The sequence below is a fragment of the Microtus pennsylvanicus genome, chromosome 18 (assembly GCF_037038515.1).
Source record: "Microtus pennsylvanicus isolate mMicPen1 chromosome 18, mMicPen1.hap1, whole genome shotgun sequence".
NCBI classification, from domain to species: domain Eukaryota; kingdom Metazoa; phylum Chordata; class Mammalia; order Rodentia; family Cricetidae; genus Microtus; species Microtus pennsylvanicus.
This window is the reverse complement of record NC_134596.1, coordinates 1,656,045-1,677,943: the sequence shown is the minus strand read 5'-3', so window position 1 is coordinate 1,677,943 and position 21,899 is coordinate 1,656,045. Positions and strand designations below refer to the sequence as shown.

The window sequence follows — 21,899 nt, the reverse complement described above, 5'->3', positions numbered from 1 at the left end:
GCGTGGCGCCGAAGTAGGGGAAAGGGCACGCCTGGGAGTGAAATTGGCTGGGAGCTTGCTCGTCCTCTCCCCTCCCCCTCGTATTTCTGTAGTTCCCAGCTCTGCAGTTCACGTCCGTCTTTCTTCACCGTTTCAGGTCGCCGTGTCTGTGTTCCCACGCGCACCCTGTGCCTTTTTTCCCCCCTCGCTTGCTCGCCTCCGCGTTCTTCCTTTAGATTTCCTCCACATCTATGCGTCTACACTTTTCTTCCCTGTGACTCCCCCGTTCCCACGTCCCCTACGACTCCCCCGTGTTGGCTAATCCCCATACCCTCTCCCTGCGTCCAAATCTCCTGCGACCCACCTCTTCACCCCTCCGCTTCCACCGGCCCACATTCCTCCTGACCTCCATCACTCTCTACAAGCCCCGGTAATCGTCCCCCCCCCCCCCCCCCGCAGTCTTCAAGCCTAACAAATTCCGCAGAAAAGCACGCAGGACCGGCGCTAAAAGCCATTCCTTTATTCTGCCCCAGTCAGGCCGCATTCACAGGCACACTGGGAACCCGCTGATGGCTTCGGTGCTCTGTATGATCATGTCCGCCAGCAGAAAGCAGAAGCCTGGCAGGAGGGGAGTGCAGAGCCGGGGGGAAAAAGGTGGGCCCCAAGGCAGATGACCTGGCCTGCCTGGGGACTAGGTATGGGGGCTCCAAGGGAGTCTCCACCGGGTATGCTGGAGTCTGGAGTGCAGGTGTTGGGGAATCCCTGGAAGTCACTGTGGGCCTTCCTGGGAGAACAGGAGACTGGGAGGTTTCTGGGGCGGGGAATCCTCTAGAGGGGTAGTCCCCACCCTTTTCCCCTTGTGCTGGTTACCCGCAAGAAACGAGAAGGGTAAAGCCAGCCATCCGAAAAAGTAGGACCAGGAGAAGAAGACTTCTGGCTTCCAGGCATTCTTTGCAGTGAATCCAATCAGTGCTATCATCAGCAGCAGCCCTGAGCCATGCCCACCCGTCAGGGGGGGGGGGGTCAGGTGGTGGCTGCACCCAAGCCTGCCCAGCCCAGGCCACGCCCTTCAGAACAGCCTCTGGCTACCCTTTGGCCTTTGTGGATTCCCCCCTCCCTCCCCTTCCTTTCCCTCCCCTCCCCTGCCCTCCTCTGCCCTCCCCTCTCCTCCCTTTCCTTTCCCTTTCCTTTCCATTTCTATTTTTACTTTTTATTAAAAATAGATTCTCCCCTCAAACAATACACCTGCCCAGTTTTCTCTCTCCATGCCTCCCATCTTTATTATCTCCTCCCTCCCCCAGATCCACTTCTTCCCTTCTATTTCCATTTCAGAAAAGAACTGACCTCCAAGAAACCACAGCCAAACGGGACAAACAAGATACAAAAGGACAAGGCAAAAGCCTTCTTTCTTATCAGGCTGGACAAGGCAACCCACTGGGAAGAAAAGAGTCCCAAGAGCAGGCAAAAGAAACAGAGATACACCTGCTCCTACTGTTAAGAGGCTGTCTCTCCAGTATGGACTCCACCACTTCATCCTCCAGCCACGCCCCTCCGCTTCTAACCCTATCAGCCAACCCCTCTTGACCCAGCTCTTTCGGGATTGCCATCACCTCCACCCACTCTCCACGTGAGCGTAGCTGCCATCTCACCGCTGAGAAAAAGCAAGACAATGGCATTCTGGCTACGCAGGGACTCGCCCTCATGACACCAAATCCTCATCCCAATCCCCAAAGATACGATACTGAAGGTCGCTGCCAACACCATGCATGCTGCGGTCACCGCCAGGGTGTCTAGAGAGACAGGGCTGCATCAGTGGGGCACCCCGTCGCCATGAAAGACACACCGTGTGTGTCTAGAGCTCAGCCGTCTCCCAGTGTTTCTATGGGGACCAAGAAGAGGGAAGCAAGACAGGTCTGGGGAGGAAAAGCCTTGGTGGTGGAGGACAGCTGGATCTGAGCCTGGGGTTGGAGGGAACATCTGGAGCTGGGGACAGGGATGGGCTTTGGAATGGGGTCTGATACAGGGGCAGGTCTCACTCTGGCAGGGAATGTTGGAGCAGACGCCATGGGTACATTCCTGCCACAGACCACTGTGGCCCCCCTGCTGTCGTATCCAGTAGTTGGTAGCAGTGGACAGTACTGTGAGGATGCTGGTCAAGAGATTAAGCAAATTGCCTCCCGTCTGAAGGCTCCTCTTCACCCCCATGCCAAGAGGGCAGCTGCCAAGGACATCAAGGTAGGGCTGGCTCACACCCTTGGTTCAGGAGAGGCTCCTCTACTTCCCTCCCCAAGCCCCCTGCCTGGTGACCTCAAGATCCCCAACACTTGTCGTGTGGTGATTCAAACCTGTAATCCTAGCGCCGAGGAGGCTGAGGCAAGAGATTGCAAGTTCAAGGCAGTCCTGGGCCACATAAGGAGTTCTGGGCCAGCTGGACTCCAGTGTGCGACCCTATCTCAATTCAAACAAAGAAATAGAACGAAACAGGAGCTAAAATGTAGCTCAGTGGTCGAGTGCTTGCCCGGCACGCACAAGGTCCTAGGTTCCATCTTCTAGTACAGTGTAAACCAAGCGTGGTAGGGCACACCTGTCACCCCAGCATGTGGGGAAAGGGGGCAGGAGGACCACAAGTTCAAGGTCATTTTTCACTACATAGTGAACTTACAACCAACCTGAGCTACACGAGACTATCTCAAACAAAACAAAAGATTCCCGATCTCCTATCACCCCATGCTCCTATCCCCTTCCCGGACCACCTTCCCTAAGAACTTATGGCTCCCTCTAAGAAACTTAGTTCTCCACCACCTAGCGGACTTTAAGACATCCTCACTGGAAGCCACCCCCTTCCCCACCCCACCTGCATCTTCACTTCAGGCCGCACAGCTCATTGACTATCTTCCAGGGACTTCCTTCCTCAGTTGAATGTCTCTATATAGGCCTCTATTGGCCCAGTGCCCTCTCCATCCTTACCCTTATACATATACACCCCAGAAAATGACTCACTGCCTGGTCCCCTGGGACAGACAGCCCATGGGTGGGGGGATGGGTCTCTATGAGGCAGCAGAGATTCCAGAACCCTCGTCTAGTAGCTATTTAAAGGGATACCCTCTCCCAGAGCATATTCATTTTCTGGTCTCTGTTCTGGAATATTTTGTTTTTGTTTGTTTGTTTGGTTCTGGGTCAGGGTCTTACCTTGTAGCCCTGGCTGTCCTGAAACTCACTCTGTAGATCATTCTCACCTCATACTCACAGAGATCCGCTTGCCTCTGCCTCCTAAGTGCTGGGATCAAAGGAAGGTACCACTATACCTACCCAGCAGGATTGTGGTTTTGAGACAGAGTCTTTTAACTCTGTAGTCCACGGTGCCTTCAAACCTGCTGAGCAACCCAGGTCTGACCTTGAACTTCTGTTCTTCTGTCTCTGCCTCCTCAGTGCTCGGATTATAGCCTTGAACTGCCATTTCTAGTTTTTGTTCTGTTTTGAGGCAGAGTCTCATTATGTAGTTCTTAGCTGTCCTACAACTTACCATGTTGGCCAGGCCAACCTCAGACTTTCAGCAATCCTCCAGCCTCAGGCTCCCAAGGGCAGGGAGTGTACCACCAAGCCCAACTTCCAGCAGCTTTCTCTTTTTAAAAAAAAAAGATTTTTTTTTAAATTTTTAAAAGTGAATTGTTTTAAATTATGTGTCTGTGTGTGCATGTGTCTGTGTGTGGTTGTGTGTGTGCATGTGTCTGTATGTGGTTCTGTGTCTGTGTGTGGTTCTGTGTATGCATGTGTCTGTATGTGGTTCTGTGTCTGTGTGTGGTTCTGTGTCTGTGTGTGGTTCTGTGTCTGTGTTTGGTTCTGTGTGTGCATGTGTCTGTGTGTGGTTCTGTGTCTGTGTGTGGTTCTGTGTGTGCATGTGTCTGTGTGTGGTTGTGTGTGTGCATGTGTCTGTGTGTGGTTGTGTGTGTGCATGTGTCTGTGTGTGGTTCTGTGTCTGTGTGTGGTTCTGTGTATGCATGTGTCTGTATGTGGTTCTGTGTCTGTGTGTGGTTCTGTCTGTGCATGTGTCTGTATGTGGTTCTGTGTCTGTGTGTGGTTCTGTGTGTGCATGTGTCTGTGTGTGGTTCTGTGTGTGCATGTGTCTGTGTGTGGTTGTGTGTGTGCATGTATCTGTGTGTGGTTCTGTGTCTGTGTGTAGTTCTGTGTGTGCATGTGTCTGTGTGTGGTTCTGTGTCTGTGTGTGGTTGTGTGTGCATGTATCTGTGTGTGGTTCTGTGTGTGCATGTGTCTGTGTGTGGTTCTGTGTCTGTGTGTGGTTGTGTGTGTGCATGTATCTGTGTGTGGTTCTGTGTGTGCATGTGTCTGTATGTGGTTCTGTGTCTGTGTGTGGTTGTGTGTGTGCATGTGTCTGTGTGTGGTTGTGTGTGTGCATGTGTCTGTGTGTGGTTCTGTGTCTGTGTGTGGTTGTGTGTGTGCATGTATCTGTGTGTGGTTCTGTGTCTGTGTGTAGTTCTGTGTGTGCATGTGTCTGTGTGTGGTTCTGTGTCTGTGTGTAGTTCTGTGTGTGCATGTGTCTGTGTGTGGTTCTGTGTGTGCATGTGTCTGTGTGTGGTTCTGTGTGTGCATGTGTCTGTGTGTGGTTCTGTGTCTGTGTGTAGTTCTGTGTGTGCATGTGTCTGTGTGTGGTTCTGTGTCTGTGTGTGGTTGTGTGTGCATGTATCTGTGTGTGGTTCTGTGTGTGCATGTGTCTGTGTGTGGTTCTGTGTCTGTGTGTGGTTGTGTGTGTGCATGTATCTGTGTGTGGTTCTGTGTGTGCATGTGTCTGTATGTGGTTCTGTGTCTGTGTGTGGTTCTGTGTGTGCATGTGTCTGTGTGTGGTTGTGTGTGTGCATGTGTCTGTGTGTGGTTCTGTGTCTGTGTGTGGTTGTGTGTGTGCATGTATCTGTGTGTGGTTCTGTGTCTGTGTGTAGTTCTGTGTGTGCATGTGTCTGTGTGTGGTTCTGTGTGTGCATGTGTCTGTATGTGGTTCTGTGTCTGTGTGTGGTTCTGTGTCTGTGTGTGGTTGTGTGTGTGCATGTGTCTGTGTGTGGTTCTGTGCGTGTGAGTGCAGGTGCCCAGTGGAGGCAGAGGCACTGAATCCCTTGGAACTGAAGTTCCTTGGCTTTGAGCCATCATGCTGTGGGTGTTGGGAACTGAACTCAACTTCTGAGCCTACTTTCCGAGGCTCTCTTAACCGACAGCTCAGAAAGCAGGCCTGGGAACAGGCTTGGTTGCTCCTGCCTGTAATCCTAAAAGGAAGCTGGAGGATTACTTTCAGTTTTGAGGCTAGCTTGATCTACATATGAGTTTCAGACCAGCTAAGCTCCCGTCTCAAAAAAGCAAAGGAAGAGGTGAGGTGTAGAGGAAGGAAGAAAGGAAGGATAAAAAGAAGGAAGGCGCTCCAAAGCTACAGCTATTGCTTGACTGATGAAGTTGTTCTAAAGCTGCTCCTTCTTTAACTATCGTGAAAGCCCATAAGCTCTCCTGGCCCCCAGTTCTCGGTCTGTGCCCTCTCTGACCCTCTCCTCTACTCCTCTGGTAATGCTGATCTCCTCTGGGTGCCATCATAACCCTCTCTCTAGGAGAGCCCTCCTCTCCTTAAGGATAGTGACCCTGAAGATCTGAGAGAGCAACCATAATGTCACCTCCAGCCCTAGGTTCCTCATCTGATCCCCAGATAACCTCACCTGCTCCTGCCATTCCTCTGTGGCCACTCAACCACATTGCCAAAAAGATCACTGGCGCCGACTCAAACTTGTTGCAGCTCGGCTGTCTCTCTCACTTTGTCAGGCCAGCTCCCCTTGCTTCCGTTATGCCTTTGACCCCAAGCTCTGTCCCTTCCTACCGGCTTTCCAACCTTCCAGTCTCACTCCCCGGTCACTGGAGGGAGGCTTCTCTCTCTCACACACTTGGGACAGCTTCTCCTCTGTTCACAGTTATTGCACAATTTGCCACCATTCTCAGGAGAAAACTAGCTTTGGCAATAGAGGCCCTGGCTCCCTTCTGCCTCTCTGTCATAATTTCCCACTGCCACCACATTCTACAGTCCAGACACAAATCACCCCCTTTCATATCCTTTCCATGTCTGCATCTTTGGGCACCGCTGCCTGGATCGCATAATTCCTGTGCTCATGAATGTTTGTAATCCTAATTCTTCAGAGTCTGTAGCAGGAGAATTGCTGTGAATTCAAGGACTGCCTGGGCAGTTAGTGAGACATTGTCTCCAAAGGTACAAGGGAGTTGGGCATGTAACTTGGTGGTCCTTCTTCTATGTTAAACCTAAAGTATAGTTGCTAAATATCATCTCTGGTTTAAAAAAAATAAAAGATATGCCTGGGTTTAGTTTTCGTCCCACATCCTCAGGCTGTGGCTGTTGTCTGGCCCACGTCAAATGCTAGTGGTTACAGCCTTTTGTGATGCATATCAGTGGTCTCAGAGTGGCCTCACAGAGAGAAAAGGAAATACCTAGTAAAAATGGGGGCCACTTGGGGAAGAAAAGAGAAAGAGAAAATGGGAGAAAGAGCCCGGCGATGGTGGCACACACCTTTAATCCCAGCACTCGGGAGGCAGAGACAGGCGGATCTCTGTGAGTTCGAGACCTGCTTGGTCTACAGAGCTAGTTCCAGGACAGGCTCCAAAGCCACAGAGAAACCCTGTCTCGAAAAACCAAAAAAAAAAAAAAAAAAAAAAAGAAAAGAAAATGGGAGAAAGAAAAACAATTGAAGATGGGAGAGAAACACAGGAAAATTATGTCCACACAGGGCAGAATCCACTTCTGGTGTGTAGCTGATGGCTCTCCCTCTCCTGAGGGCTCTTCTCTTACCTACCCTAAGCATGGTTGACTTAGGTGCTGGGGAAAGAACTCGGACCTCATTCATGCTCAGCAAATCTCTTCCACTGAGCCACAATCCCTGCCCATGTTTTAGTTTTTGCCTTGAGGCAGGATCTCAGGAAGTCACCCAGGCCAGCCTTGAACTCTCTGGGTAGCCCAAACAGGCTTGGAAGTTGTGACACCCTTGCTCCAGCCTCCACAGCAACTGGGAGATAGGCCTGGCTTGGCTTATTTCTTGACTGAATAGATCTTGGAACAATTAGATCTCCGTATGTTTTTATTGAATGTGTGAAGAAAGCAATGAAGGGTAAGATAAGATGGGAGGAACAGAGCCAGAGTCCTGCATTTTCTCTGTGGCTCCTGTGAGGACCAGGCTCCAGGCATCCTGCTGACCCTGCTGGCTTGCCTTCTGTTCATAAGGTTTCGTACCCAGCCCGGGGGGTTTTGCAGTGAGCACCCAGGCTCAGGCAGCCTGGTATGGAGACAGAGATGGGAGGAGAGATTGAGTATTTGAGTGCCCTGCACTGCCCCTCCCCACACCCTAGCAGGGTCCTCCCCGGGGAGGTGGGCTGAGTAGTCACCTGCACAGAGGAACAGGATAGAGGAGGCCCAGCCGAGGTAAAAGGACCATGAGAAGAATGTCTGGACCTGCGGAAATGGAGTCTGGCTCCATCTATTACTGGTGTACACCGCCATGGCCACTATTATGGAGAGAGCTGAAGACAAGAACAAGAGAGAGCTGGCTTGGCCACTGCAGGACGCACCAGCCCTGGCATCCCAGTGCAGCCCAGATTCCATTCATACCTGCAGCAAAAGCCATGACAGTTGACACCAGAGGGCCACGGCCTGGGAGGGATAGGGCTGGACTGTAAGACAAAATCAGGAAGCCCACGGACACCAGGCTCCACAGGGCAGCCAGGATACAGAAGCTCTGTGTCACATGGATATAACCTAATGCAGGATGAGACTTGTGGGTGTCTGCTCCCCACTGGCCATTCCCACCACCAGGGAGCCCACGGCACATTACCTGCTACCTGGATCTCATGTGTCCTCGGCCAGAGGCCGCTGTGGGAAGAGGAGTTGGGGCCTGTGGCCACTATCCAGAAGTCAGTGCTCAGAGCAATCAGAGAAGAAGTCAGGCCCAAGAGGCCAGCAAGCAGAGCCAGGGACCGGCAGGGCTCCATGGACACAGCTCTGGCTTTCTACTTCTTATGGGGTAAAGACACAGATAACCCAGACTTTGGGTCTCAGAGAAAGGAGAAGGTCATGCACCCAGACTCCCTGGTCCTCCCAGCTGAAGAAGCAACCAGCAGTCAGTCACTTTGGCTGAAGCTTCAGGCCTGGCATCTGACTCTTTTCACACCCTCCCTTCCTGCGCGGTTTCCCCTCCCCTCTTCTCCTCCTGCCTGGCGAGGGTGGGCCTGCTGATGTCTTCACTCACTGGCTGCTCTGGGGGTGTCCACCTTCCGTGGTCTAGGTAGTGGTTTAGACTGTTGTCACGGGTTCTGTGCCTCCACAGTTGGAGACAACAGAGAGGGCTTCCTGGAAGACCTTAGGGAGGGCTTTGGGGGCCCAGAGGTGGGAAGTAGACTAGTCATACTAGGGTGTGAATTAACTCAAAGGGGAGATGTGGCTGAGGGGGCAGTTATTTCACATTTTCCTGTGGTTTTTACACTCTGCTCCTAGACTCTAGCGCTAGAGTTTCCAATAGTAGAAGATGAGCGGGGTCAAAATACCAGTTCCAAGGGAGGGAGGACTTGGTGGGGAGAGAGATTCCATGGTCCTAGTTAAAGCCTCTGTCCAGGACAGACAGGATTCCATAAAACTTAAGGACAGGAAGGTCTTCCCACATCCTCTTCTCACAATACAGTGAGAATTCACCCCACCTGGCTGGGCCCTCCAGCATGGGTGTCTTAACACCAAGATGAGGCTGTCTGGGGAGTAGCAATCCAGGGCTATTCTGCCTCTGTCTTCCAGTGGTCAACACCTTCTCTCCAGGGAAACACAGAATGTGCCTGTCATCCCTTACTGTCTTCTCAGCACTCAAGAGATCTGAGGCAGGAGGATCACAAGTTTAAGGCCAGCCTTGGCTACCTGAGACTCTGTCCTTCCAAAAACATAAACTAAAATGGAGAGGGAGCAGAACCTCCCCTTCCTTCCCTGGATGGTCCTAGCGGAGAGGGCGTCCAGGGAAGGAAGCAGAGGGGAGGCGCTGCCTGGAGCGGGTGGGGAGCAGGGAAGCTTTATTTCCTGAGATCAGATTGTTCATCCTGTTATCCCACACATCCATTTCTAGACATTAAACCATGGCCGTCTCCAGGGTAGGGACCCATTTATCTTGTTCCCATCCCTGCAGAACTGAGGCAGAGAGGACACCATGTCAGAATACCCCTGTCCCCCAACCACCACCCTAGCCCATTTCTCCAAACCAGCACTGTGAGGACTCCCACTTTGATAGTTTCACATCAGTTTTATTAGATCACAAAATGCCTCTCTAAAAGAGTTTCCATTTCTCTACCACCCATCGGGCAAGGTAGGGGTTCATGTCTTCTCAACTCCTTCCTACCTGACCCACACAGGACAGAGGGATCAGGGACTTCCCTATCTAGAATCCAGGACTGAGCCCCCTCATTCCCTCAGGAGCCAAGACTTCCTCCAGCTCCTAGGTCCTCCCCTTCCTCTTCAGTGCCTTCATCGTAACTTCTATCTGCAAGGTTTGTCCCGGGTCTCAGCGTGGGGTGGACAGACGCCGGCACTCGTGCATCCGGTAGGCACACATGTAGAAAATGCCTGTGTGGACAGAATCCGTTGATACCCAAACCCTTTGGGTCTGCCTTTCCGTTTCAAGAGACTCTTAATTCATCTCCTCCCTCCCTAGGACCCAGAGTTTGCCATCAGATGTGTGTAGGGTGTCTTGTCACCTCACCCTCTGAGGTCGCTTGCCTTGCCCCAGACTTCCACCTTCCCATCACTCTGCCTCCGTACCTGCAAAGAAGGTCATGAGCAGGGCCACCCAGCCCAGGATGTAAGACCATGAAAAGCGCCAGTCCCCAAAGCGGCGGCCGAGGAAGCTGACAGTGACCCCAGTGTAAATGGCCAAGGCCAACAGGACGAAAAGAGCTGGGGAGAGAGCATGGGGTGAAGTGGGATAAGAGAATAGGAGATAAGGAAGAGGGGAGGTTGCTGACGGTGGCAACGGTGGAAGGTGATATGGGGGATGGGATTGGGTGAGGACACGGCAGGGAAGCACAATAAAGCGTTGGACAGAACACTTGTCTCTGTGTTCTGGGAGGGGAAACAAACCCTTGCAGTGTCCTGAGTTACAGAATGTCTTACTCTAAAGAGCTCCTTGGATCACACTCGAGTTTCTGTGAACTAACAGGTGGCTCAGGGTGCCTATCAAATACCCGCCAGGGACTGGGGCTGTGGTGATTTGAATAAGAATGCCTCCCAGAGGCTCATATTTTTAAACATTTAGTCACCACGAAGTGGCACTAGTTGAAAGGATTAGAAGGATTGGAAGGAGGAAATGTATCACTGCGGGTGGCCTTTGAGGTTTCAGAAGTCCATGCGGAGCCCAGACTATCTCTCTCTTGACCTGTGGATCCGTATGTAGCTCTCAGGTATTCTCCAGCACTGTGAATTCTCCCTTCTGTGAAGATAATACACCAAATCTCTGGGACTGTAAGCAAGCCCCAGTTACGTGCTTCCATTTGTGATAGCTGCTGTGATCTTGGTGTCACTTCTCAGCAATGACTAAAACAGAAGGGTATGAGGATCCTGAGCCTGAGAGCGCTGCCTCTGGGACAGCGGAAGCTGGAGGCTAAACGAAGTCCATCTGTGGTGGCTGGTCTTCAGTGTCTGCTCTGCTGGATCTAGGACCCCTAGGACACTCACACACTCACACACACGTGCATTGTGTGAGTGTGTGTGTGTTTCCAGAGAAGAGGTTATTTACTTATTATTTGATGTATGTGTGTGTGCTATGGCACTTGAGAGAAGGTCAGAGGACACTTTGTAGGAGTCTGTTCTCTCTTTCCAGTGTGTAGATTCTGGGGACATAAACACCAGGCTTGAAAGCAAGTTTCTTTAGCTACTGAGTCATCTCACCAGTCCCTCCAAAGCATTTTAATTAACTAGAATATACACCCTAAATGTGGACAACAGTATCTCATTGTTTTATTCTGGCTGTTATCTCTCTGTTTCCTGATTGTGGGTGCAATATGACCAGCTGCCCCATGCTTCTGCCATTGTGACTTCTGTGTCATGATGGTCTGTGCCCTCCAACTGTGAGCTAAATAGACCTTCCTACCTTTCTGAAGTTGTTTCTGGTTAAATATTTGGTCATAGCATTGAGAAATGACACTAATGCACCCGTGTGATGAAATTCTGGTAGGATTCACTGTATATGTCTCTTCATCAGCTGGTCCTGGGCTGAATGTGTATCAAGACTGTCACTGTAAGTGTGAATATTTTTTAAGTTCTATGGGGTGGCTAGTATTCGAATCCCTGCCTAGAATCCCCTAGTGAAGGGCTAAGCCGTGATTCAGTGGTAGAGTTGCCATGCCAATCATGCCCCAGTTGGGGGGCTGGGTATGGCTCAGTGGTAGAACCTCTGCCTAGAATTTTCCAGTGAGAGGCTAAGAGTGGTAGAATGTCTTCCTAGTGTATGTAAGTTCCAGAGATTTTATTCCCATTACTAGGACAAAAGAAAGAAAGGAAAGAAGGGAGGGGAGGAGGTGATTGCCTCTAATTACAAAGTGGAGTTAAAAGCAAAGGAGAAAGGGAAGTCGGTAGAATTGGGTCTAGGGGTGAGAGAGGGGATGGAGTAGGGGTGATGAGAAGTGGATGTTGGCATGGGGTTGAGGAGCTGGGAAATTTGGGTGGGGAAGGAAGGATAGGCTCACGCACTGGAGGCAAAAAACATGATGCCAGCGGAGAAGGGCCTGGAGAGGCGGGTGAAGGCAGACTGCTGTGCGAAGGCTAGGGCGCCCATGATGATGCCCGAGGTGGCACACAGGGCAGACAGGATCATGAAAGCCCGGGTGGCATTCCAGTATGCTGTGGAGACATCACAGTTACTCCGGGCCCCTGTTTGCTTCATGATCTGACTTGGCTCTTCCCTCCGTTGACCTAGCAGTCTCATCCTCCAACGCCCCAGCTCTCGCGGCCTCTTCTGGGAACTGATCACCGCCACCATCCTCTCTCTCTGCTTTTCATTCTAACTGTCTCTTCTGTTTCACCCCCTCCAGCTCGACTTCTCCCTGAAGACAGGGACTGGCTTGGTTCTTGATGTGCGCATCCCAGCATGGGTGTGGCTTACACGTAGGCCTTGTAACGTGTTATTGAGTGAATGTTTCCCCATACGCTCTCGACAATACCCTCCATCTCTCTGATCCTTTCCTTTTCATCCATTATACTTTGCTGCATCTGAAAAGTTCTGATCTTTTAGCTGAATCTGTGGTGTCTGAAAAGACCAGGGCTGGCTCCTTCTCTCTCGGTTGCATACCCAGCCCCCAACACCTGTCCGGCACATGATAGATGTAACAAGTTTTGAGACTGGGTCTCTTATAGCCCAATCTTCTTGTCCTTGAACTTAATGTAGCTAAGGCTGACCTTGAATTCCTGACTCTGCTGTCTCTACATTCCAAGTGCTGGAATTACACTTGAGATGCCGTGCTTTCCTCTGTCCTGATGTGGCTCCGCTTGGGTCTCCTGAGCTCTAGAACTGCAGATGTGCACCGCTAACTGAACAGCCCCTGAGCGTTCCTGGGAGACTGAAGGAGGCTGACCTATGAGAAGTTCTTGGGATAGGTTTAGCTTATTTTTGTTGTTTTCAGGATAACAGTCAGTAATTATTAATTAAAATACTGTAGAAAATCTTGTGGAGTGTAGCTTGATGCATTTTGATGTATTAGCTTATCATATCCTGTATTGTATGATACACTAAACAAAACATTAAATATTATTAAACTCCCATGCTACATAGAGTATATTATGTAGACTACAGCATATTATTCATTAGTATTATATATTCATACCTAATATATACTATGTAATGTATTTCTCCGTGTCACGCTTCTTCCATCGTGTGTGTGTGTTGAGTACATGCCCGGCTGTTTATGTGGAAACATGTATGTATGTGCATATTGAGACCCAAGGTCGACCTTGGGTGTTGTTCCTCAGGAGCTGTCCACCTTGTTTTTTGAAATAAGGTCTCTCCCTGGCTCACCAAGTAGCTAAGCTGGCTGGCCAGGGAACCTCAGGGATCTGCATCTCTCTCTGGTGTTTCAGAGTTAGAACTGTTATTTGTTTGTTTGTTTGGGTGGCAGGCAATCCTCTTACCTCAGCCTCCTGGTTCCAAAATTATAGATGCAAGCCACCATGTCTGGCCAGCTGGCCAGTCAGCCTGCTTGCTTGTCTGTTTGCCTGTCTGCTTACATACCTCTGGTTATTTGAATGAGAATAGATCCCATAGGCTTATGTTTTTGAATGTTTGGTCCCCAGTTGGTGGAACTGTTTGGGAATTAGGAGGTGAGGCCTTGTTGGGAGGAGGTATGTCATTGGGGGTGGACTCTTGAGGTTTCTAAAGTCCATGCCAGGCCTGGTCTCTCTGTCTGTCTGTCTGTCTCTCCCCCTCTCTCCCCCTCTTTTTGCCTCCTGTTTGTGGATTAAGAGGTATCACTCAGCTGCAGCACCACCCCTGCCTGCCTGCCGCCGTGCTCCCCAGCATGATGGTCACGGACTCTAACACACTGCAACTGTAAGCCCCAATAAACTCTTTCTTCTATAAGCTTTTTTGGTCATGGTGTTTTGTCATGGCAATAGAAGAGTAACTAAGAGACTTCCTACTTATCCATCGATCCATCCAGCCATCCTATCTGTCATCTAACTTGTCCTATCCTTCCTATCAGTCTATCCATCTATCTATTCTATCCATGATCTCTACATTATTTATACACGTATCCATCCTGCCTATCATATTTCTATCTTATCTATCCATGCATCCATCGTATCTCTATCTTATTATCCATATATCCATTCTATCATCCTATCTATCTATCTATCTATCTATCTATCTATCTATCTATCTATCTATCTATTATCTATCTATCTATCTTCCTATCTATCTATCTATTTATCATCTATCTATCTACCTATCTATCTATCTATCTATCTATCATCTATCTATCTATCTATTATCTATCTATCTATCTATCTATCTTCCTATCTATCTATTTATCATCTATCTATCTATCTTCCTATCTATCTATCTATCTATCTATCATCTATCTATCTATCTATCTATCTATCTATCTATCTATCTGTCATCTATCTATCTTCCTATCTATCTTCCTATCTATCATCTATCTACCATCTATCTATTCTTTTTGTCTTTTTATCTATCTATTCTTCATTCACCCATCTAACCATCATCTTTCTATTATATATATCAGTCAATCAATCAATATCAGTGAGTCAATCACCTATTTATCTATTCATGTATCCATCCATCCATAAGTACATGACCTGGTACACAGTAGAAGGATAGCAAAAAGTCTTCCATCTGGCAGGCAGTTTATCAACAGTCTCCGTGGTCCCTGTCCCTAACACTGTTTATTGGCTCATAGCACTTGTTTGTTTGTTTGTTGTATTTTGAGACAGGGTCAAACTACGTAGCCTAAAACTTACAATCCTCCTGTTACCACATCCCAAATGCCGAGATTACAGGCGCATGCTATCACACCCAGCTCATCACAGATATTTATAAAATATTGTTCTGGCAACCCCAGCCTCTTTGCTGCATCTGACACCGTTTTGTGTGGGGGAAACGCCACCCCGTTAACCTAACTACAAAACCTTACACCCTGTCCCTGAACTAGAAAACAATCCATAGATCACAAGTCTGTTCCACCCCCTGTTGAGCATCGTAGTCCAATGCCTCTGCCTCTCTGAGCCACCATGCTTTCTCTTAGAATGCTGGGGTGATGGCCGTAGGGCTGTGCTCTGGGCAAGGCTAGACCTCAGTACCACTCAAACCCTGGCCTCAAGGCTTACCAATGCTCTCCGTCTGTAGGAAGCACTTGCTGCCCAGGCAGTAACGCCACAGGCCCTGGTGTGCGAAGGACCCCGACAGCCGGTACTGCATCCAGTGGTCCGTTGCTGTGGCTACCACCAACAGGATGGTCCCCACCCAGGCACAGAAGAGGCCGCCACCCATGAAGCTGTACATGGCGATCTGTGGAGAGGGGAGGGTGGTTTGTGAGTATCCTAGACCCCCCTGGGTTTGAGAAGAAGGCTGGAGAATGGGCTTAGGGGGCTAAAGGGGAAGAGTAGACTCCTGGGTCTGAGGGAAGAGGGTGGAGAATCTGGATTCTTCATTCCTGACAGGAAGATGTCTAACAACCTCAATTCAAAGCTCTTGGAGAGAAGGGTCTGGGGAGCCTAGACTTTTCAGGTAGGGGGCTTCAGGTCTCACGCTGGTGCCTACCTGAGTGGCGGAGACTGTTCTGAGCCCTCCTTCTGCCGAAGCCCCTCTGTGGAGACTGAGCTGAGCCAGGTTGCTGGCATCTCTGCCTCATGGCTCCCCCAAATCCCTTAAGCCTCCGTACACAATGGCTGCATAGCCCAGCAGCTTCCAGCAGGCAGAAACACAGTGGCAGCAGAGCCCTCAATGGAATTTGCTGAAACAGGGGACAAGGGGGCCCCATCAGCCTCTGTCTGTGATCCTAGTCATCTCCCTAGTCCCCACCACGGGTAGCCTGAGCTTCGCAGGAAACATGGTCCACACAGAAGAGACAGAGCAGCCATCCTTTTATTGTTCAACCAACCTGGGCTTCCCAGCCCGGGAGACAGGGAACAGCAATGACAGGGGTAGATAAAGGTGTCTGGACATGTCAGGCCAAGGGATTCTTGTGGGGTAGGATCAGGGGCTTGTCAGAGCTTGGCTGGGACATGGCAGATGTCGGGACTGGGGCTGGGGCTGGTGCTTGGTGTGACATGAAGGTGAGTGTGAGGTGTGAGACCAGGAAGAGAATGAGGTCAGTCTCCTGGTCCACAGCAATCTCAGCACTCAGCCGACTGAGAGCGGAGGATTGGTGAGACAGGTTTTAAAACAAAGCAAAACGAGTTGGGAATGATGGGAGACCTTATGGCCGAGAACTTTCATCCCAGATACTTGGAAGCCTGAGACAGGAGGGTCGCAAGTTCAAGGCCAGCTTGGACACTTGGCGAGACCCTATCTCAAGATAAAAATAAAGGATAGTTGCAGTTTAGTTCCGTGTTTGGCTGGCATTCAGGAGACTAGTACTGAAAAAAAAAAACCAGCAAATAAACAAATTAGGAATGAATGTGGATTAGAACTGAAGACCGAAAAAAGAGTGTGGAGGATGGGGTTGACTTTGGAATGGAGAAAGAAAGGGACTGGGGTAATGATTTGGTCTGGAAATGGGGTTGGAGCAGCCTTGGGGGCATTGAGAATAAGCCGGGATAATAGCTGGGCTTGGGATACTGTGAATCTGGGCAGGGGAGTTTTCTTATCTGGAATGTAAGTCGGGTTTAGGCTTTACAAGGTGCTCTGTAGAAGACCTTCAGAGGCTGTAGTATGGGGGCTGGGAAGGCTGTAGAGATGATATTTCTTAGGAGTACCTCTGAAGGATTAAAAACTCTGTGAGCTCTTGGAAGGAACCCTTGGGTGGCCAAGTACCAGATGCTCTTTGGGGTCCTAGTAGTCTGTCTCCCAGTCTTCGGACAAAGGCGCTGGAGGTGGGGATGGTTCCAGGGCTCCAGCTTCCTTCTGCCTATCCTGGGATAGTGGTGTCACTGGTTGGGTCTTGGGGCCAGCCCCAGGGCCTCCAGCCATGCTCCTCTCAAACTCTTGGGCTCTCCCAGGATACCATCGGGACTGGCCCCGGCCCCTGCCCCTGTAAGGCCTGCGCTGAACCTTCCAGCCCTCAGAGGCCTGGTCCCATTTCCTGGGAGGCCTCCTGTCTGTGTCTGGTGAGTTGTGGTATGGCTGCGCAGAGCAGGAGCAAGGGGGTAGGGACTGTTGGAACTTGTAGGTCCCCAGCAGGGCAGTGTGTAGGAGGTAAGACAGAGTGTCCAGGCGGATGGGGACAGTCACAGAGGCCAGTTGCTCAGGGAGTCCCAGGTGAGCTGGGTCTAGCATGCTAAGAAGCGAGGGTGGTAGGGCTGGGGTAGCTGACGCAGGCTGTGTCTCAGTTCCCGCTAACGGCTGAGAAAGGTTGTCCCTAGGGAGATAATAAGGCCGGTCAGTCCATCATCAGCTGTCTGGTGCTGCTGCACCGCTGCCGGGGACCCTGCTCCTGTGAGTTCCTCCACCCGCGTATTCCCTTTCCTTTTAAATTCCAGCACCCAGCACCCCAGTTCCAATTCCCAGCTGCTAAGTGTCTAAGGCTTAACTTTTTATTTTACCTATTTAAGACAAGGTCTCATGTGGCCAGGTTAGTAGCCGAACTTCTGTTCCTTTCCCCTCCATATTGAAAATATCTTTCTCAGCAGTCAGCCACCAAAGTCTCCAGAGAGTTCCTAGTCTGTCTATTTGGTTTTTAGATGGTATTTTCAGTTCAAGGCACTCCTGGCTCTAATATACTCTGCTCCCCCTTCTTCCTGAGGCTCTTCCCCGAAAGGTTTTATCTTACTCACCCACTGCACGAAGCCTCATCTTTTACCTCTTCCATCTTCTCAACCGCGTCTGAAGTCTTTTCTAGATCTTTCTGGGGCTTAACAGGAAAGGGAGGGGCAAAAGAAGAAACCAGTCAAGGCTCTGGGGCGGGGCTAGCAGGATGCAAGGAGCTGCCATTGGCAGCCCAGAATATCCTCCCCCCTAGACAGAAGCCAGCTGTAAATCCTTTAGATCCAGGGGACCAGGCCAGTACCCGGCTCTCCAACCCCAACTCTCGTGGTTTGAACATAGCTATGGTTCTAGACCACAGGCGGCCTCCCTCAGACACAGCGGTCCAGGCTCCAGCCCTCTTCCCTCAGATCGTCAGCATCCTCACTTAGAACCAGGGGTTGAGACCCCATCTCCTCCCACAGACCCAGGGATCTAGGCCTAGAAGCAAGTATCTCCTCTTTATTTCTGCAGTCGCCTCAGGCTGTTCTTTGTTGTGAGTTTTAGATTGAGGACTCTGGGTCATGGTAAATCTAGGCATCCTGGGGGCGGGGTGGTGGTGGCAGATCTATTACATGTTAACTCTAACTTGCTCTGTGACCTGAAGTTTGCCTCGTCTCTTTGCTTCAGTTTCCACATTTTAAAGTGAAGCTAATAAAATTGATTCTGGCAAGACTCTTGTGACATCTCTTGATGGTGCAGGTGCAAAGCCGTAAACACCGTCCTCGCTGCTATGTGGGTCTAAGGGTCCTTCAGAGATTCACTGGTCTGGACATTAGTACAGTTTAAACAATGAAGAGGCTAGATAGAGGCTTTTATTCAGACATTGGTGTTAGGGATTCCAGCCACATCAGTCAGGGGTTTATAAAGTCAAAGAACATAAAGTTACATTCTGTTAAGCAGAAGGCTGTCTGGAGCAAAGCGAGCTTTTGTTTACAGAAGCAGAAGCAGCAGTTAACCTTGTGATCTAGTTTCACACATTAACAACTGTTTTGTTGAAATTGTACAAGACTAGGCGATTTTACAACAATCCTTAACAGCCCTTAACATTTGGAGTTCGGTTGTGCTTTACAGTCCTCTTGAGCACGGAGGTTTTTAAACTTTAAATATAAAAACGAGCCATCAAGATGACGCTAGCTATCACGCTGTCGTTAGAGACTGATTCTTATTTTTAACCATGTGTGGGCGTGTGTGCACATGCATGTATGGAAGGAGCACGTGGGGAAGCCACCGAGGGGTCGGGTTTCCCGAAGCTGGTCAGCTGGGGAAACGGAACTCAGGCCCACTGGAAGGCAGCCAGCATTTTAACCACTATTGGGTCATCTCTCAGTCACCTAGCTGAGACATTGATTATCTGCTCTTCGTCACTGCAGTTTGTTAAGAGGCCATTGCCCTTCTGTTCGTTGATTTAAGGAATATTTATTGAAAGTTGTTGGTGGTGGTGGAGGCAGGAGGTGTAGGAGCTCCAGATCATCCTCAAGTACACAAGGGATTCCATGACAACTCTCACTACACAAGACTCTGCTTCAAGTCAAAACAAAACTCTACCAACCAGAGTCTCTGAAGATATTAAATCAGGGCACTGAGGGTGTTTGGAATAGTTGCTTAGGGAAGGGTATCATAGGAATGTTCCAGAAGACCTGGAGGTTGACTGGTCACAGCAAGAACAGGGTTGATGAAGGAAAGAGCTGGATTTTTCTTTTCTTTTTTGGATTTAATTAAATCATTTAAATTTTTTGCGAGGCTTCGTGTGGTGAACAGTGGTCCCACTCTCACTACGTAGCTGAAGATGATCTCTGATTTCTGCTCCTCCTGCCTCCACCTCCCAAGTGTTGGAATTATAGACTCATGCCCCACGTGTCTTTTATGTATTGCTGAGGTGGAACCCAGGGCTTTGTGTGCTCAGAGCCATGGTGGACCCACTAGCTACATCCCCAGCCTAAGATTTTGAACCTTTGATTTCCTTTCTTTTCAGATTTTTTTTTGTAATGCTAGAAACAAAACATAAGACATGTTTGTAAAACAATTCTTTTATGAGCGTGGGTGTTGTGCCTATATATATGTCTGCATCGCATGCATGCACTACACAGCTGAGACAGTCAGAAGATGGCCTCAGATCCCTCTGGAACTGGAGTTACAGACGGTTATGGGACACCATTGGGTGCTGGGATCTGAACCCTGGTCCTCTGCAAGAACAGCAAGTGCTCTTAATTGTGGAGTCATTTCTCTAGTTCCAGACAAACCTCCCATGTTTCTTCCGCTGTCACCCCAAGCCCTCTCCTTTCCTCTCCCTTCCCTCAACTGTCTCTTTTCAGAGTCTCCTGTAACTTCATCTGTCCTCAGAAAGACCTTGAACTCTTGGCCCTCTGCTTCCTGCTTCCCACCACAGACATTACAGCAAATTGTTCTTTCTTCTTTCCTCCCTCCTTCTCTCCTCCCCTACCTCCTTCCTCCCTCCGTCCTTTCCTCCCTTTATTTTTAAAGCACTATGGGATGAAATCCAGGGCCTCCGGCATGCCAAGGCAAGCCCTCTACTACTGAGCTGTATCCCTCAGCCTTACTTCCTTGTAAGAATGGGAGGGCTTGGGTTGCTGGGATACACCTGTAATCCTAGCCCTGGTTTGCTGGGATACACCTGTAATCCTAGCCCTGGTGAGGCAGGCAGAGACAGGAGTGCTGGGATAAACCCAGGCAAGTTCCAGGTCTGCATGGGCTTCAGAGGTAATAATAATCCTAATAATATCCTAGTAATAAATAAACACTTTGCGTGATTTTAAGCTCGTGTGTGACATGATTTGACTTATACTTTGAGAAGAGAACTTGTCTGTGGTTGAAGAGTGGGTTTTGATGTATAGTGAACTCGGAAGCTGAGTTGAGGGGTGTTTGAGAAGCAGGACAGCCTGTTGGGAGGCTGGAGTAGGTACCTCCCCCCCCCAACAAAGATGACAAAAGCTTTTTGTTTGTTTGTTTGTCTTCCCAGTGTTAGGGGCTGAATACAGGACCTGACCAAGTTAGACAGTCACTCAATCTCCAGCCCCTCTTTTGTTTCTTGTTCTACTCCTTAACTAGTGTATGGCCTTGAGCAAGCTACAGAGGCTTTCTGAGCCCTTTTGTTTGCCCATTTCCGGAGTGATGGGATTTCTCTTACCTTATTCTTTTATAGGTACCCTTCGGGCTTAGCTCTACTTGGTGGCTGTATACCTGGCCTTTTAAGGACAGCTTCCTTCCCTTGGCTCTGGCTCTGGCTTTGGGTAGATAGTACCTCCTTGTACCCAGGAAGTATGTTGCACCCAGTACCTAATCTGTGTGAATAAGTTCTGGGTTTTGCTACAAACTCCAGTGACTTTTTGGTCCCCGCAAGAAGAAACAATGCAATTGCTCAGGAGACTGGTTGAGAAAACTCATCTAAAAGTCACTGCGAGGGTCACAGTGGTTTAGAAATCGGCTGAGAAGGAACCCCGGGGGACTTGTTGGTCATGGGTGTGACCTCCAGCCTGCAAGCTGAAGTGAAGTCTCACCTCTCACTGCTCTGCAGAGCTGTGGGCCCTCAACCAAGTTACATCCTTCCTGCTTTACGTTCTCACCTTGTTATGAAGCAGCAGTGGAGGGAGGCCTCAGCATGTGGCTTGCTGCTTGTTCTGGGCATGGCTGTCTTCATTTCTTATCTTTGTGCTTGGATGACATCATACTCTTATGTGTGGAGGTAAAAGAACAGCCTTGGGCGCGTTCTTCAAGCACCATACACTTTTTTTTTTGTATTTTTTTTTTCGAGACAGAGTTTCTCTATGGCTTTGGAGCCTGTCCTGGAACTAGCTCTTGTAGACCAGGCTGGTCTCGAACTCACAGAGATCCACCTGCCTCTGCCTCCCGAGTGCTGGGATTAAAGGCATGCGCCACCACCGCCCGGCTCCATACACTTTTTTTGAGACAGGTTTTTTACTGACCCATGGGCATGCTGCCGTCAGCCCTCAGGGATCCACCGGGTGCCAGTCTCCCCGGCACTGTGACTGCATCATGCCCGGCTTGAAAACTCTTCTAAATGTCATTTATTTATTTGTTCATATGTGTATGGGTGTGTGCATGTGTGCATGTGCGAGAGAGAGAGAGGGAATGCGCATGTGCATTTGTAATAGAGAGTGAACATCAGAGGCCAGCTTGTGGGACTTGTTTCTCCCACTGTGTGGGTCCTGGGGATTGAACTTAGGTCACTGGGCTTGGCAGGATGCATCTTTATTCACTAATCATCTTGAAGGACTTTTGTTTGTCCCTTAACCTGAGTTCTGGAGATCAAACTCAGGGTACCAAGAGAGCTATCTCTCGAGCATGGTATCTGTGTTTTGAAGCATACATTCACATGCACACACACGCACACACATGCACACACGCACACACATGCACACGTGTGCGCGCGCGCGCGCACACACACACACACAC

General features: G+C 49.7%; 4 protein-coding genes across 4 annotated transcripts; all 4 read right to left on the bottom strand.

Moving 5' to 3' along the window:
• Positions 1-390: 390 nt before the first annotated feature.
• On the bottom strand, positions 391-2,184 carry Cldnd2 (claudin domain containing 2). Its single transcript, XM_075952830.1, has 4 exons — positions 2,016-2,184; positions 1,629-1,769; positions 850-969; positions 391-597 (listed from the first exon to the last, which is right to left on the bottom strand). Exons 1-4 carry the CDS (start codon positions 2,182-2,184, stop codon positions 524-526), a joined length of 504 nt encoding a protein of 167 aa, XP_075808945.1. The 3' UTR covers positions 391-523.
• A 4,918-nt stretch (positions 2,185-7,102) lies between these two features.
• On the bottom strand, positions 7,103-8,165 carry Nkg7 (natural killer cell granule protein 7). Its single transcript, XM_075952697.1, has 4 exons — positions 7,860-8,165; positions 7,637-7,783; positions 7,414-7,548; positions 7,103-7,304 (listed from the first exon to the last, which is right to left on the bottom strand). The coding sequence occupies exons 1-4, from the start codon at positions 8,014-8,016 to the stop codon at positions 7,246-7,248; spliced, it is 498 nt and encodes a 165-aa protein (XP_075808812.1). The 5' UTR covers positions 8,017-8,165; the 3' UTR covers positions 7,103-7,245.
• A 1,194-nt stretch (positions 8,166-9,359) lies between these two features.
• On the bottom strand, positions 9,360-15,509 carry Lim2 (lens intrinsic membrane protein 2). Its single transcript, XM_075952638.1, has 5 exons — positions 15,324-15,509; positions 14,891-15,071; positions 11,744-11,893; positions 9,818-9,952; positions 9,360-9,622 (listed from the first exon to the last, which is right to left on the bottom strand). Exons 2-5 carry the CDS (start codon positions 15,063-15,065, stop codon positions 9,561-9,563), a joined length of 522 nt encoding a protein of 173 aa, XP_075808753.1. The 5' UTR covers positions 15,066-15,071; positions 15,324-15,509; the 3' UTR covers positions 9,360-9,560.
• Positions 15,510-16,082: 573 nt separating this feature from the next.
• C18H19orf84 (chromosome 18 C19orf84 homolog) lies at positions 16,083-17,532 on the bottom strand. The gene is made up of 2 exons (XM_075952975.1): positions 17,498-17,532; positions 16,083-17,082 (listed from the first exon to the last, which is right to left on the bottom strand). The coding sequence occupies exons 1-2, from the start codon at positions 17,530-17,532 to the stop codon at positions 16,557-16,559; spliced, it is 561 nt and encodes a 186-aa protein (XP_075809090.1). The 3' UTR covers positions 16,083-16,556.
• Positions 17,533-21,899: the final 4,367 nt, after the last annotated feature.

Coding starts and splice junctions, on each gene's coding strand:
- Lim2 (XM_075952638.1), bottom strand. CDS start 15,065: ATGTACAGCTTCATGGGTGGCGGCCTCTTCTGTGCCTGGGTGGGGACC. Junction 9,953..11,743: donor CATCATGTTTTTTGCCTCCA/GTGCGTGAGCCT, acceptor CTCTCTCCCCAG/CTCTTTTCGTCCTGTTGGCC. Junction 9,623..9,817: donor GCTCATGACCTTCTTTGCAG/GTACGGAGGCAG, acceptor CTGTCCACACAG/GCATTTTCTACATGTGTGCC.
- Nkg7 (XM_075952697.1), bottom strand. CDS start 8,016: ATGGAGCCCTGCCGGTCCCTGGCTCTGCTTGCTGGCCTCTTGGGCCTG. Junction 7,784..7,859: donor ACATGAGATCCAGGTAGCAG/GTAATGTGCCGT, acceptor ATCCTGCATTAG/GTTATATCCATGTGACACAG. Junction 7,305..7,413: donor TATCCTGTTCCTCTGTGCAG/GTGACTACTCAG, acceptor TCTCCATACCAG/GCTGCCTGAGCCTGGGTGCT.
- Cldnd2 (XM_075952830.1), bottom strand. CDS start 2,184: ATGGGGGTGAAGAGGAGCCTTCAGACGGGAGGCAATTTGCTTAATCTC. Junction 1,770..2,015: donor CTCCAACATTCCCTGCCAGA/GTGAGACCTGCC, acceptor CTGTCTCTCTAG/ACACCCTGGCGGTGACCGCA. Junction 598..849: donor ACCCTTCTCGTTTCTTGCGG/GTAACCAGCACA, acceptor CCCTCCTGCCAG/GCTTCTGCTTTCTGCTGGCG.
- C18H19orf84 (XM_075952975.1), bottom strand. CDS start 17,532: ATGGAAGAGGTAAAAGATGAGGCTTCGTGCAGTGG. Junction 17,083..17,497: donor GATGAGGCTTCGTGCAGTGG/GTGAGTAAGATA, acceptor TTATCTCCCTAG/GGACAACCTTTCTCAGCCGT.